Raw genomic sequence first — 20,787 nt, 5'->3', positions numbered from 1 at the left:
CTATACTCACTCAGACTGAACCACTAGCCCGAGGCCACAGCACTGTGCGCAGGCAGAGCCGGCCGCACCAAGGCCGGCTGCTGCTGGTGCCAAAGGCCTCCCTCTCCACAGCAGTGCCTGAAAGCAGTCTCACCCTACCCCGCACCAGCCCCCAGCACACTTGCTCACTCCATCCCTGCATCCCACCATCCCTCACTCGGCTCCCGCCCCCAGGAGCTCCTGTGCGGCCCACCTGCCACCCCTTGCTCAGGAGCAGCCCCATGGTGCTGCCGCGCTCCCGGGTCCCAGGTGGGAGCGTCTTCCTGCTCGTCCCCTGCCCCCGCACTATCTTGTTGCACTAAGGTTCCGCCACACCCAACAGCCTTCCCCGGAGGGTGCAGAGGCCCACCTGCAGACAGGAGCTGTGGAAAGGCGTGCCCTCCAGGCTGCAGAGGCTGCCAGCACCAGAGAGGGAGAAGGGGAAGCAGCCAGACAAGGACACCCAGTGTGATCCTTCAAAACTGCCCACGCCCAGGGGTGCTGCACAGACCGCAGCAGAGCAGAGGTCGATGTTCCAAGTCCCACACAAGCCACCTAATGCCAGAGACTGCCTGGCGTGGAGAGCAGGCACGCAGGATCGTGGCATTACTCCTCTAGGTGAGAACTTAAGTCACAGTGGACAGGTGCACGCTTGTAATCCCTGCGCTTGGGAGGCGGAGGCAGGAGGATCGCTCTGGTTCAAAGCCTCACTGGCTTAAGAGACCCTGTTTCCAAATAAAAATATAAAATAGGTCTGGGAGTGTAGCCTGGAGAAGGGTTTCATCCCCAGTACTGGAAAAAAAAAAAAAAAAAAAAAGCCTCTACAATCAAACCTGAGGGGCTATCCCAAGAGACACCTTTCCTATACCAAAATACATTCACACTCCTTTCCCCTTTGTTACTGGGGATTCTACTGCTGAGCTATACTCCAGCCCTTTTGTAAACTTTTGAAATAGGGTCTTGCTAAATTGCTGAGTCTAAGTTGCTGAGTTTGGCCTCGAACCTGTGATCCTCCTGTCTCAGTCTCCAAAATACTGAAATTATAGGCATGTGCCATCGAACCTGGCTCAAAATATGTTCTTAAATATCGTCCAGTCCAGCCTTTTTCTGGCCCCACAGAAATACCTGCAGTGTCCGTCCAGGCTCAACTACACCCTCCACCGCCACAGCTCAGGGTGGGTGGGGACTTCAGCAAAATGTCACCACGGGGCAGAGTGGCGCGGCGCCCTCCAAAGGGCAGGCCTCATTTGCATCCAGGCTGCTTGCCACATGCCAGGGCACCCCGGCCTCGGGGCCTCAGTAACGCCAGGTGCCACCCTGGGCCCAGCACATCACTGCGCCTGACCTGGGCAGGTGGCTGGTCTCTCGGAACACCCCTGCATGCCGCAGGGGGCTGCCTGCGTCACAGGGACCCCACGACTGCCATTCTCTGAAGATGGACAACTGAAAATGGCAGTCGGCAGCAACCAGGCCGGGGGAGGGAGAAACCGCAGCCAGTCAGCGTCTCCAGGAGACTGGACGCCAGTCCCCCAACTCCGCTTAGAAATCCCTGGGGTGCGGCAGTCCGGTGGTGAGGGGAGATTCCTGCTTTATACCACTGCACAACTACCACACGAAGCAGGAGAAAGCCCCACTCTGAAGACCACGGAGGCACCGTGCATGCACCCAGAGAGCCAGCAAGAGCGCAGAAGCACCTGCGTTGCCAGGTCCTTGCCCAGAACTAGCTGCCCGCCAAGGCCAGTGGGGCCCTGCCCCATGAGCACGGGAGGAGTGCTAGCACTGGTGCCGGCAGGCAGGCTGGCACTGCCGGGGCCCTTTGGGCCCCGGGGACGGGTCAAACCCCCGTGCCGGCCGGGCCGGGCAGAGCAACAGCTGCAGGGCTCCGGGCCACAGGCCATGCAGGCCATGTCCTGTTTGCACCCAGGCCTCAAGGGACTGTGCAGCCACCAATCTTCAGGAAAAGCGGGCCACTGCCCCTCCAAAGGGCTGGCGCCGAAACCAGCCTTGGCCAGGGCGTCTGAGCAGGCGCCGGGGCCTCAGGACAACTCACATGCCTTTCTAGGTCTGCGCCGACTCCACCAGGGAGGGTGTGGGCAGGGAGCCTATGGGGTCTCGCAGCCCTAACAGCAGGGGCTGGGAGAGGCAAGCAGGCGAGCGTGTCCTGGAGGTCAAGGGGGTCTGGAGAGACCCCCACATCCCAGACCCTCTCCCACGACATACAATGTGAAAGGAAGAGGGTGCCAGGAGAGAAGCCCACACATGGCTCTTTGCCCACGCACGTTGCACCAGGGCCCTGGCCAGCGTGCAGACGGGGCTTCCTTCTGGCCTGTGAACACTCGGTGGCAGTGCCCTGCAAACAGGCGGGAAGGGCATGGCTAGAGGCATGGGTTGTGCCCAGCTTCTCTGAGCTATTGGGGCCTTGAGGCTTTCATCAAGAGGACGAGAGGTCTGGGAGGACTCAGGGAGCACTGGGTGCCCACCTGGGCACCAGCTGCGTGCAGGACGGGCTATGGGCATCCAACCGCTCTGGACTGGGCCAGGATGGGCCTCTGCAGGGTGCCGCCACGTCACGTCCCGGGCAGGGGGACCAGGTGCTTCACACTCTCGCTGCTCAGGTGACGTGGGATCAGAGGCAGCCCCTGGGGGCTGGCACCCAGCAGAGCCGCAGGGCCATGTCCCCCAGCACCGAGGAGGCGCCCCTGGACCTGAGCCAACCCGGCTCGCCCAGTCCCACCACCAGGAAGGGCGGGCCAGATCTACTCTTACAGTCACGCATCTGCAATACCGAGACCCCTCCCTTCTTAAGGAAAACTCCTCTTGCCCCTCCCAGTGGCTGACTAGAACTAAGCTGTGAATACACTTCACACACGAACAAAGCTGTGAATACACTTCTTACGCTTTCCTATCTTATATAGTTTTAAACAAAAGCAAATGTAAGCAAATGTGCAAATTAAACAGAAAACTTTAAGATCCATGGATCTCAAATTCACAGCATGCTCCTTTGCAGAGGGCGCTCCTGCTCAGTGGCTGTGCATGCAGCCCCGGCAGTCCCTTTGATTGGGAATTCTGCCCATCACCCTGGCCTGCCAGTGACACCCACACATGTCTGGGGACGCTGGAGGCACCGTGCGACCAGACCCCGCTGTAGAGTCGTGTCTGGTGACCCGCCTGCACTCCGCCACAGCGCAGCTCCCTGCAGTCAGCGCTGCAGAGCTCGGAGGCTGCCGGGCCGCTGGAGACGCAGACGGCTGGGGTCGGCGGAGCGTGCTGATTTGTCATTAGCATGCACAAGCACATTCCTGTCTGCAACAGCGTGCAGGGCCCCTTCCTCCCCGAACATGCATCCCTGACGGCCTGAAAGCCCTGCGCTCTCCTCGGGCGCTCAAGGCGCCACAGGGGACCCAAGGAGGGGCATTTGGTGCTTTCCCGTAAGTTGCTGGGTTTGTGTGTCTGTTAAGAGAATGTGTAAAGGTCACTCCTGAGCTGGGCTTTGCTCTCTCTCTACCTACGGAGAATGCCCACTGTCACCTTGGCACAGCACATCTGTTTAAAGATGGTGCCAATAAGTGATGGCTTTTGGGCAGAAACTTTATTAATTCTTAAATAAAGCCACAGGAAAGATAAAGGTGATGAAAGACGGCAACGTTCTCCTGCAGCCCTCCCGGGTTCACCCATTTCCTGCTCTGATTCCGGCTGGCTCTCTGGCTACAGCAGAAGGCACACCTCGCCTTCATGCCGGCCCCGCCCTGCGTGAGCACTGTAGTGGGGGGTGCTGGAGTTCAAAGCCAGGGCCTCACACTCGCGAGGCAAACGTCACCACTGAGCTGCCAGTGAACACGCGTGTGCACAGGCCTTGCCTGGCGGTGGCTGTGGCCTGAACTTTGGAGCGTGCGCTCTGGTTAGACTCAGCCTGCTCTCATGGCAAACCACGTCACACGCAAGACAGTGTTGACAGGTCTCAGGAGGAAACACATGGGCCGCCCGCTGCCCCTTCCCTAGGCGGCTGATACGCTGTATGATTAGAGGAGTGATTAACTTCACAGCCTGCTTGAGTGTCACTGAGACACACTCACCGAATCTGCGGCTCACCTTATCCCTCCCGATTGGAAGGGGCATAGCCGTGTAAAGATTCTTCCTTCCATCAAACACTGGCTTCCGATCCCCAAAGATCTGCGTTTTAAAGTGCTGGACCATATGTTCCACGATTTCCCTGAAATAAAGACCAGGGAAAATGTCAAGAAAATCAGGGGAGACATTTTTCGGACACTGGTTTTCAGGAAAGTTCCTGGGACCCAGGCTTCCTTTCAGTGACATGATTTCTACGCCTGGGTAATGATTCAACCTAGAACCTGCCGGGTTTGTGCCTGCTCACCTATGGAGCAAGGGAGAGAGAAACAGAGGCAGACACACTCGAGAGTTTCGCAGCGTGCAGCGCAGGGCAGACGACTGATACTCTAGAGCATCCAGCGCTCGCAGAGGCGCGAGGAAGCCGCTGGCGGGTTCTCACTCCAAGGGTGGCTCCACGGGGCTCTGCCGCGCTGGCGCAGGGTGCAGGGCTCGGCGAGGGCTCCTGCTGCTCCTGGGATCGCTAAGGCGTGCCCCTGCGCTGGCACCTCCACCTGGGCTCCAGCACAAAAGCCTGGACCTGACCTCAAAGCCACCCAGCCCGCTCTGGCGCACCCCAGAGCACCTGTGGCCACGGGCAGAATAGACGCCGCCACTGTACGCAGCTGAGACGCTGCGCGGCTTTGCTCCTCCATGTGCGGTGGAGTCGAGGCCTCGGCCTGCCCTCTCTGTCCCCGGCTGAGGTCCCCAGCACCCTGCGGGCTCAGAGGCTCACCCCTCACCCCTGGCCCTCTGCTTCAAGGTCACCTCTGGGCACCTCTCTCCTGGCTCGCAGGTGGTTCCAGCCATTGCAACCCACTCGCCGGCTGCGGCCTCTCGCACGCAGTGCTATTACAGCTCGGATCCCTGACCCAACTCAGCAAGGGGCAGAGGTGGAGCCCGGCGGGGAGGGGCTCCGGCGTGGTCCTGGGCCTACATACGCGAGCCCCTTCTCGCCTTCCCCTCTCAGACGCTGTGCTGTAACAGACACAGCCCTCTGCCAGGGGCCAGCCCGAGGAAACCTCCGAAACCCCAAGTCCTGGTAACTTTCACTCCTCTAAGCTGCGCTTGCTGGGTACCAAGGTCAGAGACAGCAAAGCCGAGCAGCCGCCTCTGCCTGCCCCGGGCGGACTCCACACAACTCCAGACAGAGGACGGGTGCTTTTCACCAACTTGAGCTGGGGCACCCTGTGTTCAGAGAAAGGACAGGGGCGCACCATGGGGCAGCGCCTCTGCTAGTGCATACTGTCCTGAGCTGAATCCAGCTCTTGGCAAGAGCCAGCCAGGGGCCAGGGTGGCCAGGGCTCGCCCCGGGCCGGGCGTAGCGGGGCAGAAAGACACTGGTGAGAGAAGGAGCAAGTGTCACCCCAATGGGCCGCAGAGCCCTGCTGCATGGGGGCCTGCAGAGAGCCGGCCGCCAGGCATCACACTGCTGAGATGGTAACCCCAGACTCCAGAGGCGCTGGGAGGGACAGAAGGTGCTGTCATGGAAAGTAAGAGAAACTGGAAGCTTAGCTGTTATCACGGGTGGTCACTCAGCTGACCAAGCCTGAAACAGGATGCCCTCGTGCCTGAGCACAGCCGGCGCCCACACGCTTGCCAGGGAATCCTCTCTCTGTTTTTAAAATGGTGGCAAGGAGTCGGGTGTGGTGGCGCACGTTTGTAATCCTAGCGCTGGGAGGCTGAGACAGGAGGATCACACAGGTTCGAAGCCAGCCTCAGCTACTTAGTGAGGCTCTTAGCAACTTAGTGAGACCCGGTTTCCAAATAAAATATAAAATAGGTAGGGGGTATGGCCTGGAGGTAAAAGGCCCCTGGGTTCTATCCCCAGGACCACACACACACACACACACACAAAAAAAAAAAATAAATAAATAAATAAATAAAAATAAAATAAAATGGTGGTAAGGGGCTAGGGGGTTTAGCTTGGAACTTGCTAAGGTGGGTGAAACCCTGGGATTCAATCCTCAGACTCCCTCCAAAGAGAATAAAATTAAATTGTGCAAAATATAAAATTCCTGCTCCGACCTCGCTAAGGGTCCAGAGTCCAAGAGACAGAAGGCCCGCTTCCCATCGCCCTGTGCAGGGCACGTGCGACAGAGTGGGTCCAACCTGCAGACAGGAGCAGGAAGACAAAGCCCGACACCTGTGCCTGCCAAACCCCCACGCAGAGCCCCTCACCCAGGCCTCCCTGCCCCCGGAGGCCGGTCTCCAGGTCTGCTCCTGGTCCCCAGGGGAGCTGCCGCACCGGGCACACGTGTCGGCAAGTCTAGAGAAGCCAGTATGCTTGCTCCCTATGAGCTTGCTGGTCTCTGCCAACCTTCTGGAAGTTCCTTCCTTCCTCTTCTTTTTGCTTCACACTGGGGCTTGAACTCAAGAGGCATTCTACCTCCGAGCTCCAAGATGAACCCTCAGTCCTTTTAAAAAAATATTTTTGTTTTGAAACAAGTTCATACTAGTTTGCTGACAGTGCTGCTATTTGCTGCTGAGACTGGCCTTGAACCTGTGATCATTCTGTCTCAGTCTCCCAAGCACTGGTATTATAGGACTTAGGACTGCGTCATTACACCCAGCTCTCGTGGGGGGTGGGGGGGACGGCAGGAGTGAGCAGTCCAGTCCACACAGGCCCACGATGGTCGCCTGCAGCCTTCTGTGGGGCCAGAGGCAGAGCCTTAAACCAGGCTTCCTATGTGCGGTGTTGACAGAGGACAGGGTCAAGCTGCCGGCCTGGAGCCCCAGAAGCCCGCCTGCCTGGCCTGCCTCTGTTGCAGCTCCCAGAGCACACCCCAGACCTAGAGAGCACAGTCCCAGCAAAGGAAAAAGCCAACGGACAAGTATTTTTGGAGAGTCACAAAGAATCAGATGAAATAAAAGATCTAGAAAGACTCAGTAGAGAACGCCGTCCAGCTGTCCCCATAGTTTCTGTTCAGAAACACACTTTGAGAGAGGGTGTCTTTAAGGACCTCGGGTCCTCTCGACTGTCCTGAGCACGCTGAACAAGCCCGACAGCGTAGCTTTACAGGTAAAGGGACTGAGGCCTGGGCCTTCTGTCACTTTCGAAGAGTGTAATCAGGACCAATACTGCAGCCAAGTGCTCTCCCCACGAGCACCAGCCCGCCACGCAATCAGCCTGCTTCTGTGCTCCCATGGTGCAGTGGTGCGGACTGCCCCACCTCCTGCCCTGCAGCTATAGAAGAAGACAGAACAGCTGTCTCTGGCATTAAGACCCAGGCAGCATGGAAGGCAGTTGCTGAGGGAGGGACCGCAGGGCTTTAGTCCCATATTCTTTCTAGTATCCTGGCCCTGTAGCAGCTTCCAAAGCCCAACCCAGGAATTGAGAGCCCTGGAGAGCCCTCAGGTCCACCCAGGCAGACACAGAGTGGAATCCAGAGTGGCAAACAGGCAGGCATTTCTAGGAAAGGTACTGGAAGAGACAGCAACTGGGCTCTCTCAACATACTGTTCAAAACAGCTAACAAACAAACAAACAAGTAATTACAAGGGACAGAAAAAAAGAGGGCTGGAAAAACGAGACACCAGAAAGAAACCAGACCGCAGTGTTGCAGCCAGAGCCGCGGTGCGAAGCGGCGGACGCCATTTTCCCTTGTAACACCAGGCTCCAGAGAGGAGGGGAACTCATAACGGAACTCAGAACCAGAGAGGAGATAAGCTGGGCTCACGCCCGAGGACACGGCAGCAGCCCTTTACTGCCGGCGGCAGCGGCAAACTCACCAGACGGCTCCAGACTAACACACTCAACAGCCCACCAGGCTCCAGAGAGGAGTGGCGGACAGTGAGCCAAGGTGAGCCGCTGCGGATCAGCCGGGAGGAATTCGGGAGATTTCTCGGCTCAGGGAGCATCTAAAGCTCCCAGAGGCTGGGCTCAGCACACCCTGCAGGAACTCAGAGCGGAGCTCAAAACCAGAGAAGAAATACGCCAGCCTCACGGCCGAGGGAGTGGCAGCGGTCCCATATTGGCACCGGCGGCAGCAGCAGCGAATTCACCGACTCCACGAAAGCTCCGTCTACGCACTCAACAATAGTGAGTCAAATTATGGCCCCTAGAGGAGAAATCCGAGTACTGCACTACCAGGGACTTGACCCAGTGGGGGAGTGGCGGTAGCAGAGATATAACACCATAGGAGAACGCCCAACCTGGCACCCCCCCCATGGTCTAAAGCAGCCTCAATTGACTCCTTGGGTCTGAGACTCTGCCATACAACCCAGTAAAGGAGTAGTGGTGACTGAGATACCACAGACTCGAGATCCAGAACACCTTAAGTGAAGTCATAGTGACCCAAGGGAAGAACCCAGAGAAGGCACAAACTTCCTAAATCATGGGAAAGAGGAATAACAATGGAGCAATGAATGCCCACAACCCCACAACATCAGAACCCGATAAAACAGAAATTCAGAGATTTCTAGAAGATCAAATCAGGAAAATAACTGTAGAAATAATAGAGGTGTTTCGAAAAGAATTCAGAGAGAGCCAAAAAGAGATAAAGGATGCAATTAATGAAGTAAAGGCATCAATTCAAAGCACAAACAACCGATTAGACCACATGGAGAATAGAATCTCACTCTTACATGATCGTTCAAAAAACGAACGCATAGTTTCTAATATAGAAAAAAAAATCCGACAGCAGGAATCTGACATTGAAGAAATATGGGCCCATTTTAAGAGAGCTAACCTAAGAATAATTGGAACAGAGGAGGGAAAAGAAGGTGAAACCAAAAGGATCAACAATCTCTTCAAGGAAGTAATAGCAGAAAATTTTCCAAACATAGAGCAAAAGGTCGATACACAGGTCCAGATAACTTAAAGAACTCCCTTTAGACAGGATCGGAGAAGAGGATCCCCACGCCACATAATTGTCAAAATGACCAATGTGGAAGCCAAGCAGAGAATCTTGAAGGCAACAAAAACAAAGGGTCAAGTGACATTCAGAGGCAAACCAATTAGAATCACTCCAGACTTCCCAAACCAAGTCATGAGAGCCAGAAGGGCTTGGAGTAACATATTCCAAACTCGGAAAGAAAACAACTTCCAATAGCCGGGCGTGGTGGCACACGCTTGTAATCCCAGCATTAGGGAGGCTAAGACCTGGAGGATCGCGGTTTGCGGACAGCTTCAGCTACTTAGTGAGGCCTTCTACAACTCAGTGAGACCCGGTTTCAAAATAGAGAATAAAAAATAGGGCAGGGGGTGTAGCTCGGAGGTCAAATGCCCCTGGGTTCCATCCCCAGATCCGCAAAAAAAAAGAAAAAAAGAAAAAAAAAAAAGAAAACAACTTCCAGCCAAAAATTTCCTACCCAGCAAAACTTTCTATCAAATTTGATGGGGAAATAAGAAGCTTCCATGACAAACAGAAACTGAAGGAATTTATGTCTTCAAAACCAGCACTAGAGAAAATACTCAAAGAGATTAACTACAAAGAAGAAATAGGTAACACACACCAGAAACAGAGAAACAAGATTTTCCCTCCAACAGACAACTAAGATTGGTTATCTGTGGAGATTCATTATTTATGTTAGTCTTTTACCTATCTCTAAATGGTATTGTTTGCTTTTATTGTTGTTAATTTTTAGGATTTCTAGTTGGAATATTAATATACCTTCAGATATAGCATTTGGAAATATTTTATCCCATTCTATCAGTAACTTTTAACTCTGTTTACATTGTCTTTGGATATACAATATTTTTTTATTTTTTAGGGAGTTTGTATACCCTTCTGTTGCCTGTGCCATTGAAATCATATCCAAGAAATCACTGCCAATTTCAATGTTGTGAGGTTTTATGACCCAGATTTTCTTCTAAAAGTTTATAGTCTTAAGATTTATATTTAGGTCTTTTATCTATTTTGAGTTAATATTTGTATATGGTGTTAGGTAAGGGTCCAATTTTATTCCTTTTCATGTAATTATTATTTTTCAACAATATATAGTTAAAAGACTAGTATTTCCTCCACCAAATGTTCATGGAAACCTTGTCAAAAATAACTTGACAGTATATGGAAGAATTTATCTCTAGGCTTTTATTTAACTCCAATGGTTTATATATCTGCCTTTAGAACAGTACTACACTGTTTCAATTACTGTAGCTTTATATGGTTTGAAATCAGAAAATATACATCTTCTAGCTTTGTTCTTCTTCGAGATTGTTTTGGGTATCTAGAGTCCATATTCCATATCAGGATAGATTCTTTCTGAAAAATAAATAAATAAATGTATGATAGTTTCACTAAAAAAAAAAGAAAGAAAGAAAAAAATATTCTCTGGTAAGAAAGAAAGCAAAAAGAAATATTGAAATGCTATCTTTAAGTCATCAAAAGCTTGGTATCAGACAAATGAAACTGTTATGTGAGATTATCATTTTTAATTTTGGATAAATTGCTATAATGCTAGATGTCAACCACTAAACCAAGCATGGGAAGGAGGGTTGGGGAGGGAACGGGGTGGGGATCGGGTAGGGGCTGACTGGGCAATGTGTGCATGTATGTCTACAAAAGTATTTTCTTTATACCATTATGATGTATGAATACATTGCACCAATAAAAACAAAGAAACAAACAAAAAAACCAGGTAACAGACAAAAAATTAGGACTAGCGATGTGGCCCAGTGGTAGAGTGCGTGCCTAGCATGTGTGAGGCCGTAGGCTCGACCCCCGGTACTGGGGGTGGTATTACTGGTATCACTGTGTGTGTATGTAAGCCAGGAAAGCCCATGTGTAATCTAAGCTTAGATAGAGCCGGTCACAACAAAAACAGACCTTGGGATGACCCACAAGATGCAATTGGCACAGGACCACCCCAGGAAACCTGCTATTGGTACAAAGATAATTCTAGGTCATCAAGAAAGTGACAGGAACAGGAGTCAAAGGATGGGGAGGCCGGGCGTGGTGGGGCACGCTTGTAATCCCCGCACTGGGAGGCGGAGACAGGAGGACCACGCATGTTCAAAGCCAGCTGTGCTAGCTTAAGAAACCCTGTTTCCAAAGAATAAAAAAAAAAAAAAAGCATAAAACAGGTCTGGGAGTGTAGCCCGGAGGTAGAAGGGCTTCCAGGAACCCCAGTAGCACAAAAAAGAAAAAAAGAAAAAAAAAGATGGTGCGTGCCATCAGAGAACGCAAAGGATGAGAAAGAACATTCTAGAGAAGTTACTATGCAAACGAGACACTCGCTGAACAAAGGCAGCGGGGCCTTGCTTCTTTACCTGTAATCGCACCGACCCCAAATCCACGTCACATGGTCTAGTGTACATGGAACGGCAGGTCTGCAGAGGAGAGCCCTACTCATAATACACAACAACATACAAATCCCCAAAACAGAGGATCAAGAAGGGAAACACAAAGAGGATCAAACTTAGGCACATCAAAGTCAGATAACAGAAAAGCAAATTTTTATTTTTTTATTTTTTTGGTGGTACTGGGGTTCCTGGAAGCCCTTCTACCTCCGGGCTACATTCCCAGACCTATTTTTACATTTTTATTTGGAAACAGGTCTCCTAAGCCAGAGTGTGTGGCTGGCTTCGAACCTGCACAATCCTCCTGTCTCTGCCTCCCAAGTGTGGAGATTGCAAGCGTGCGCCACCACGCCCGGCCAGAAAAGCAAATTTTTAAATATGAAGAAGAGCTGGGCACAGGGGCATACACGCGCATCCCAGAACTTGAGAGGTAACACAGGAGGATCCCGGGTCTGAGGGAGCCTCTCATCAGCCTAGAGAGATTCTGTTTCCATAAGAAATAAAAACAGAAAAATTAGGCTGGGTGTAGCTTGGAGGGAGCAATGACCCTAGGTTCAATCTCCAACACTTTCTCTCCTATCTCTCTCTCTCTCACGCACACACTCTCAATACGGGGTAAAGAATTGTGACAGACATTTCGTCAGACACCAGGGGAAAGCTAAAGTTACATCACAGTGGCAGAGTGCTTGCCTAGTATACACAGGACCCTGGGTTCAATCTCGGCCACTGCAAACAAAGACAAATAAACACCATGTAATATAGTAAATATGTGGGCAAGCTGGGCGTGGTGGCGCACACTTGTCATCCCCACGCTTGGGAGGCTGAGACAGGAGGATCGCACAGGTTCAAAGCCAGCCTCAGCTACTTAGTGAGGCTCTCAGCAACTTAGTGAGACCCTGTTTCCAAATAAAATATAAAATAGGTCTGGGAGTATAGCCCGGAGGTAGAAAGCCCCTGGGTTCCACCCCCAGTACCACCAAAAAAAAAAAAAAAAAAAAAAAAAAAATGTGGGTAAGCAACCATTTTTTCTTAACTGCTTAAAAATGACAGCATTTTACTGTGGGGCTTCTAACATAAAATACATAACACTAGTATAAGGATGGCAGGGGAATGAGATTATAATACTACACAACTCTTAACACTGTATACAGAGTCACAGCATTAAGACAAAGAAGACTAGAGAAACACTAGTATCTGTAGAGTTATAAAAACCCAAGAGTGGTCTGGGGATGTGGCTCAGCCATGGCGCTTGCTCAGCATGCATGCAACCCTGGTCCAATCCCCAGCACCAAAGGAAATACGAACACTCGCAAGAAAGAGTAAAGGAGAGAAGTTGGCTGCGCATGGTGGTGCACAGCCGTAAGCCCAGGACTTGGAGGCTGAGATAGGAGGATCACAGGTTTGAGGTCAAGACCCTGTTTCAAACTAAAAATAAAAAGGTCTGGGAGGTGTAGCTCAGAGGTAGAATGACCGTGGGGTTCCATCTTCAATACCACACACACACACACACACACACAAAAAGATAAATAAAGCAGTAAGGGTAATAATATCCATAAGGCTATACTAATAATCAAAGGAAATAACTTTATAAGATGTAAAGATACTTCCTAATAATAAAAGAGCCAATTTATCATTAAGACATAATTACACAGCTTCAAAATACAAAAGGTATAAACAGAACACATCAGAGAGAATCAAAAATATCTATATTATACTTGGCAAAAAAAAGTTTTTAAAGGCTATTAAGGACTGAACTAATAATATCAAATACCCACACCTGAACTCATGGACCTCCACAGCCGACAGCTCCAACAGCCTTCTCATGTGGCGGCGTGTTCACAGAGAGCTCATGCTCAAGACTGCACTCTTACACAGTGTGTGCTCTGACCGTCAAAAACTAAATCAAAAAGCAGTGTCAATGGGGTTAAAAAAACCCAAATACTTAGAAATGGAGCAGTACACCTCGACAAACCCACTGGCTAAAGAAATTGTGAGGCAAATATTTCACTTAATGAAGACTAAAATGACCTGATATCAAATTTTGTGGCTACAGCTGACGCCACACTTAGAGGGTAACTCACTGTCTTAAATGTGTTGCAAAAGAAGAAAGGTTTAAAACTGATGGTCTAGCCGGGCATGCCGGCACACGCTTGTCATCCCACGCTTGGGAGGCTGGGACAGGAGGATCGCACAGGTTCGAAACCAGCCTCAGCTACTTAGCCCCTGGGTTCCACCCCCAGTCCAAAAAAAAAAAAAAAAAAGATGATCTAATCCTAAAAGGTAAGTAGGAAGAAGAAATAAATATCAGAGCAGAAAAACAAAAAACAACAACAGAAGCAAAAACAGAAAATTCAACAAAATAGTAAGTTAGTTCTGGAAAAAATGTGAAGAATTAAAAATACCTAGCAAACTTGATGGAAAAGAAAGAAACCTAGGCGGGCGTGGTGGCGCACGCTTGTAATCCCTGCACTTGGGAGGCGGAGACAGGAGGATCGCGCACATTCGAAGCCAGCTGTGCTGGCGTAAGAGACCCTGTTTCAAAAAAATACATAAAATAGGTCTGGAAGTGTAGCCCGGAGGTAGAAGAGGTAGAAGGGCTTCCAGGAACCCCAATACCACCCCCCCAAAAAAAAATAGGTCTGAGAGTGTAGCCCAGAGGTAGAAGGGCTTCCAGGAACCCCAATACCACCAAAAAAAAAAAAAAAAGAAAGAAAGAAAAGAAAAGAAAGAAACCCAAGTTTGAAATATGAAGACTGAAACGGAGGTTTTTCCTACAGTATTAATCAAATACGACCATCAACTTTCTGCCAAAGTACCAAAACTGACAGAAAATGAAACCAGAAGAAAACTGCACAGTGACTGGCATCTGACACAGAAACTAAATGAGAAGAAACACTTCCTACAAAGAGAAGGGCAGGCCAGACAGCTGCAGCGGCAGAGGTCATCAAACGCTTAAGGAGTTACACAGATCTCACCCTTCCCCTGGCAGCTTAGAATGGTGCCACTAACCCTGATACCAACAGCCTGACAAAAGAAGGAAATTACAAACCAGTGTCCCCGGACACAAAAAGTGCCACCAAGACACTAACACACTCACTCCAGCACGGCAAAGAAACAACAGCCACAGCTCTCCGGAACGCATGGCTGACTTCCCATCCAGACATGAACCCAACTCACCCTGTGAGAGTAAAAACAAACAAACTACCATCTCATCAGCAGATGCAGAAAAGGCACTTGTCAGAACTCAACTTACTTTTTTTTTTGTTTGTTTGTTTTTGTGGTACTGGGGTTCCTGGAAGCCCTTCTACCTCCGGGATACACTCCCACGGGCTACACTCCCAGACCTATTTTTTAACTTTTTTATGTGGAAACAGGGTCTCTTAAGCCAGCGCGGCTGGCTCCGAACCAGCGCGATCCTCCTGTCTCCGCCTCCCAAGCGCGGGGATTACAAGTGTGCCCACCACACCCGGCAGAACTCAACTTACTTTTGAAGATAATTCTCAACAAACTAGGACAGGAAATCCCCGCCAGATAAAAGGGCTCTAGGGCATTCCTCTGTCTAGGACCACACTTTACCACTCTACCAACAGGCAGCATGCTGCTGGGTTTCCTATTCCCTGCATTAAGGACATAAAAGAAGTAAGACATATTATAAGCTGGAAAGAAAATACATTTTAATTCAAAAATAATGAAAAATTGTAACTTCTTTGTTAAGATACCGTTATATAAACATCAAAGCCACCATTAAAGGTGGGCATCTCAGCTGGGTGCAGTGGCCCCCCACCTGTAACCTCAGCCTTGGAAGGCTGAGACAAGAGGGCTGCAGATCAGAACAGTTCTATCAACTTTAGGAGACCCTATTTCAAAATGGAAAAACAAACAAACAAAAAAAAAATTACAAAAGGCTGGGGGCACAGCTTGGAGGTAGAGTGCCCCAGGTTTCAACTCCCAGGCCCGGGGGGGTTCAGTTCAATGACGTGGTATATTAGCATCACTACAAACTAAATTCAAAGTATTTTCATCACCACCCCCAAAAACCCTCCATACTCATTAGTGGTTACTCTCTGTTCTTGAAAAAAGCTTTCAGATATTATTAGCATCACAGAACATCATCTTTAGAACTCAGAGCGCCAGGTTGGAGTTGCACACACTTGTAATTCCAGCACTTGGGAGGCGGAGATAGGAGGATTGCAGTTCGCAGCCAGCCTCGGCTACTTAGTGAGGCCCTCTGCAACTCAGTGAGCCCGTTTCAAAATAAAGAATAAAAAATAGGGCTGGGGGTATAGCTCAGAAGTAGAATGCCCCTAGGTTCCATCCCCAGTACTGCAAAATAAATAAATAAATATAATTAAAAATTTTAAAAAATTTAAATTAAAAGAAATCACAATTTAAAATTCCAAGAAGCTTTCTGGTAGAAATTGGATAGTTGTTTCCCGTGTGTGTGTGTGTGTGTGTGTGTGTGTGTGTGTGTGTGTGCGCGCGCGCGCGCGCGCGCACGGGCGTGTGTCGGGGGATTATATAGGATTGAACCCAGGGTACTCTAAACCTAAGTTATACCCCAGTCCTCTTTATTTTTTATTTTGCTAAGTTGCTGAGGCTGGTCTCAACCCTGCAGTCCTCCTGTCTCAGCCTACCACGTACCGGGATTACAGACTTGCACCACCCACCCAGCAACTGTTTCTGTTTATTAATCTACTTAGTAGGAAAAGCACAGAGTCCACAAGAGCCGAAGCAACCGTGAAGAACTAGGAGATTTACCATAGAGCCACCACTTCAAGACCACGAGTTACTGAAATGGACCCACACATGCACAATCGATTATCCCCCCTTTCAGGGACACTACGATAAATCAACGGAAAAGCAGCCGTCTCCTCCCTACACCGAGCATCGCCTGGGACTCAAGCTCCAGACAGGTGCTCTAGCAGCGAGCTGCGCTCTCAGCCCCTTATTTCATTTTGCTAAGTCATCCAAGCTGGCCTCAAAATTGTGATCTCGTTACTTCTGTCTCGCAAATAGCTGGGGTTACAGGTACGGGCTGCTAAGGCCGGTTCAGAAAAATCTATTCCAAAGACCCTTACCTCACACCATACCTTGAGTCAACTCAGGACAGAGCACGGACTTGAAGGGAACAAGTCAAAATGGTAACTCTCTCCAAGAGGGCAGGAAACTATCTTTTCGACCTTTATAGACAAAAATTTCCTTGAAAGGACACACAATCTAGCAGCCATCTTTGAATATTCACACACTTGACCTCAACAAGACTAAAAAGGTTTACTCATTAAAAGACACTATTATGAAAGGCTTCCGACTGGAGAAAACACTCCCAACAGGTTCCTGCAGCCCAAGTCTACTAAACCTCGCACAAGTCCACAGGAAGACTGAGTAAAACAGGCAAAAGACCAGCAGGCACTTTACTCGAAACAGCAGAATGCTATCTACTACGTGACTGTATGAACCTGAGTGTACGGAAAGGTTTCCGACTCATCAGTTATCAGGGAAATGAAAACTAAGCTCACCGTGAGAAAGCACACCACCACCAAGGCAGCGGCACGCAGAGGCCTGTCCGGCGCTGACCAGGGCGTGCAGCAGCTGGCCCCCGCGCACGGCTGAGGGAGCCGCGGGCATCGCCGCTCTGGACAACTTGGGCGGTTCACCTCATCTACCTGCACCTGATGGGCCTCTCCCAGGTACTCATCTGAGAAAGGGAGGCATGTGTCCCCAAAAAGACCCCAGTAAGAGCACCTGCAGCGGCTGTGTGCATACTAGCCAAAGCCTAGATCACCCAATATCATAAAGGAAGAGGGAAAAACAAGTCACCCATCCGCAGAAAATATTCCTTAGCAATAATAAGCTAAAATACACAGACTGAAACAGGTGATCTAAAAAAGCAAACAAGCCCCAAGTCAAGAGAAGCAAAGGTACCCTACCTTGCTGTATCACTCATTTCTATGATCAGGAATACCGTCCACGGCGACAGAAAGCAGAGCCCGTGTGGCTAGGACAGAGGACGCTTGCCAAGCTCACTGAGCCGGAGAGCCACCATGTCTGGGCTTCATTTGACCAAAATAGCATCTCAACACAAAAACATTTTTCAAACAACAGCGCAATCTCCAGTGCCCAGCCCCCCAAGTGCAAGGGTTTTCATGGATAAAAGCTGGAGGATGTGCGGAGAGTGAAAGGATCGGGCGTTGAGAAGCCAAGTCAAAGTGAGGGCGGGAATGGAGTACCTGTTAACTCTCCTCGGGCATTTCTCTGGCTTGATGTCCAATTCGTAGTGGTAGATGTCGATTTTGGGGATGTCCATTTCGAAGAAATTGGCCTGGAGCTTGATTGTTCTGCCCGAGGTCCCGAAGTCGGGCCGAGGTGGCGGCTTGAAGGCATAGCCTTGGAGGGGCGGCGGCGGCCCAGGGGGCACAAGCACTGCAAAGCAGGGAGAAGGGCGTCAAGACCAGGCGCTCGTGGCCATCCCGGCCTGCCCTCCCTTGCCCCCAGTTGTCACACCCTTGGTACCTTCATCCTCTACTTGGTCTCACCTTCCACGGAAGATCCCACAACACACAGCACCCTGCTGGATGCCCTGCGGCTTCGCCCCACCCTGCGCACGGCCGAGCTCTGAAGGCGCAGTGGTGTGCGGCACTGCACCGTGCCCTCCTTCCCAAACCCTCCCCTCTTGGGTCCTTTCCGTTTCCCGGCTCAGATGCTGGACTTCCTCTGCTCACCCTTGGCTTCTCGCAGGCAGCCCTGACTCCTCATCCAGTCACCCAACCTGCATCCACCTGTACCGCTGGACCCCCGCCTACATAGGCAGCCATCCCACTCACACGGCGCTGGCGGCGCCGCCCGCAGTCCCAGCTCAGCACCCTCACCGTCACTCCGTTCCAGTGCAAGTCAGCCTGCCAGGCTGCCATCTCAACCGTGCACCACCTGCAGGCGCTGAGGGCTCAGGGGCCCAGACATTCGATCAGCCGTCCATGGGTACCCGAGGACCACCAAGGGTGCAGGCCAGAGGGAGGCAGGGGTCAAAACCCCCAGGGCAGGGCGGCGCCCACAAGCCCTGCATGTACTTAGAAATGCCCCACACTGGTGCACAGTGGGAAGACCCAAATGCTCACAAATTCCCTGTTAGTAAAGTTCAAACCTTGAATCTAGGGAAAAAAATCCACTAAGTACTTGTTCCATAGCATTCTTCTTTTAATTTTCAACCAAATGTCTTTGCTTCAAAGAATAAATCCTCCCCATTAAAAAAATATTCCATGAACCGGGCGTGGTACACGCTTGTAATCCCTGCGCTTGGGAGGCTGAGACAGGAGGATCGCGCAGGTTTGAAGCCAGCCTCAGCTACTTAGTGAGGCTCTCAGCAACTTAGTGAGACCCTGTTTCCAAATAAAGTATAAAATAGGTCTGGGAGTGTAGTCCAGAGGTAGAAAGCCCCTTGGTTCCACCTCCAGTACCACAAAAAAAAAAAAAAAAATTCTATGTACTTCAATTCTTATCAACATTTGCTGGAAACAAGTATTTTACTAAAAATAGCACGAATGCACTGTTTTTACTATATTTCTGACCTAGAAAAATTCAGAGTCTTGAATGACTTGCATTTTGTTTTGTTTTCTGAGGAACCTGGAGTGCAAAAGGTCCTTAATCGCACTGAGTCATGCCTTCCGGAAGCTTTCAGGCCTCTCTGCCTCAGCTCTGTGCTCCGAGGAGACACGCCTGCAGACACCACGCCTCCCGCGTGCGTGCGCCCCACACTGGGCTGCGCCTGACTGGGGACGAGAAGCAAGCCGTGCTCCCAGGCAGTGCTCCTGGAGCTTTGGGCGTAGCCACGGAGCCGGCCCACACCAGACCCCTCCTGCCACAGACCCTGACCATGACAAGGGGTGGACGTCGCTGTCCAGACTGGCTCCGCAAGCCTGGCCCGCCCCCAGGACAATGAACACTCCACCTGCCAGCCACAGGGCAATGGCAAGTAGAGGCCAAGCCGGTCCACGTCCCGGAAGCGTCCAGAGCTGGCACAGCGGTGTGGCCCCGCCACGGCTCACGCTACATACTGCCCCCATCCACAGGGCACTCAGGAGTGTCTTGCGCCTGGCCACAGCAAACGCGCCCGGTGACCCTGCCCCTCCTTAGGCGCACCCAGAGCCCCTGCACCTGCCCAGAGAGTCAGCCACGGCGCTGAGGAGCCCGAGCTGAGGAAAGCAGAGCAATCGCTGTAGAGGTGAGATGCCGGAAAACGCTCCCTTCCTCCCCCAGGAAGGAAACTGTCCCTGAGTAACAGGAGCCCTGCCTTCAGGGCCCAGCCTGGGGAGACCTGGAGTGACTTCATCACTCACAGGGACTCCCAGGGAGAGCACCAAGGCACGCAGAGACCAAGCCAAACCTGCAGAAGAGGAGGGGCGGGAGGATGTGGTGGGAGAGGGAGGCGCCACCCTCATGGGCCACGGGGGCAGGCGCCATCCTCACGGGCCACGGGGGAAGGGGGAGGCGCCACCCTCATGGGCCACGGTGGCAGGGGGAGGCACCACCCTCACGGGCCACGGGGGCAGGGAGAGGCTCCATCCTCACGGGCCACGGGGGCAGGGGGAGGTGCCATCCTCATGGGGCACGGGGGCAGGGTGGAGACGCCACCCTCACGGGCCACGGGGACAGGGGCAGACGCCATCCTCACGGGCCACGGGGGCAGGCGCCATCCTCACAGACCATAGGATCAAGGGAAAGACGCCGTCCTCACGGGCCACGGCTCGGCCCTGGCAGGGAGTGTGCCATGACCAACAGCACATGCTGTAAGAGACCAAGGAGGACCCGGCGTGGTGGCGCACGCTTGTCATCCCAGCATTTGGGAGGCGGAGACAGGAGGATCCCAGTTTGCGGCCAACATTAGCTATTTAGTGAGGCCCTCTGCAACTCAGTGAGACCCTGTTTCAAAATAAAGAATAAAAAAAAATAGGGCTGAGGTATAGCTCGGAGGTAGAATGCCCCTGGGTTCAATCCCTGGGGGGGGGGGAGGGAGGGAGGGAAGGAGGGAGGGAGAGAGAGAGGGAGAGGGAGAGAAAATGAAGACGCGCTCGGCGTTCCCACATCCGACGCTGGCGGGTCTAAAGCATGAACTCTCGTTTCAGAGTGAGATAGGTTTTCTGTGTTGAACAAATGAGAGCCCAATTAAAAGCCCACAGGGGCATCTGGGGAGACTTCACCAAGGAGAGAGCGCGGAGCTGCCCCGCTCCTGTGGCCTGTCCCTCAGGGCCCAGGACAGACCCTGCCCTGGGATTCTTACCTGGCAGCTACTGTAGGGCCACCTCAGGCCTGGGTCCAAGCCACTGCCCTGTCCTTGGTCCACGCATGCCCGCGCCCGCGGGCACCTCCCCTGCCCAGCTAGGCTTGCTTTAAATTCTTTCCAATTAATCTTGTCTCTGGAGTGCCTGGGGC

At 51.6% G+C, this 20,787-nt stretch overlaps 1 protein-coding gene across 3 annotated transcripts in view; it reads right to left on the bottom strand.

The window, feature by feature from the left end:
- AGO2 (argonaute RISC catalytic component 2) overlaps positions 1-20,787 on the bottom strand; it is a gene marked incomplete at both ends in the record, with an annotated part of 94,612 nt that overhangs the window by 27,679 nt on the left and 46,146 nt on the right. For 2 of the 3 annotated variants that reach the window (XM_080694703.1, XM_080694704.1), the window contains 2 exons: positions 4,108-4,228; positions 17,592-17,784. In XM_080694703.1, coding sequence (XP_080550829.1) covers positions 4,108-4,228; positions 17,592-17,784 — 314 coding nt within the window. Of the gene's footprint in view, positions 1-4,107; positions 4,229-17,591; positions 17,785-20,787 lie in introns of those variants that run through there. The other variant, XM_080694705.1, reaches the window with a different exon arrangement.

This window comes from Muscardinus avellanarius (genome assembly GCF_963383645.1).
Source record: "Muscardinus avellanarius genome assembly, chromosome: 4".
Classification (NCBI taxonomy): Eukaryota; Metazoa; Chordata; class Mammalia; order Rodentia; family Gliridae; genus Muscardinus; species Muscardinus avellanarius.
The sequence above is the reverse complement of the archived record's forward strand: the minus strand, read 5'-3'. Positions and strand labels throughout refer to the sequence as shown.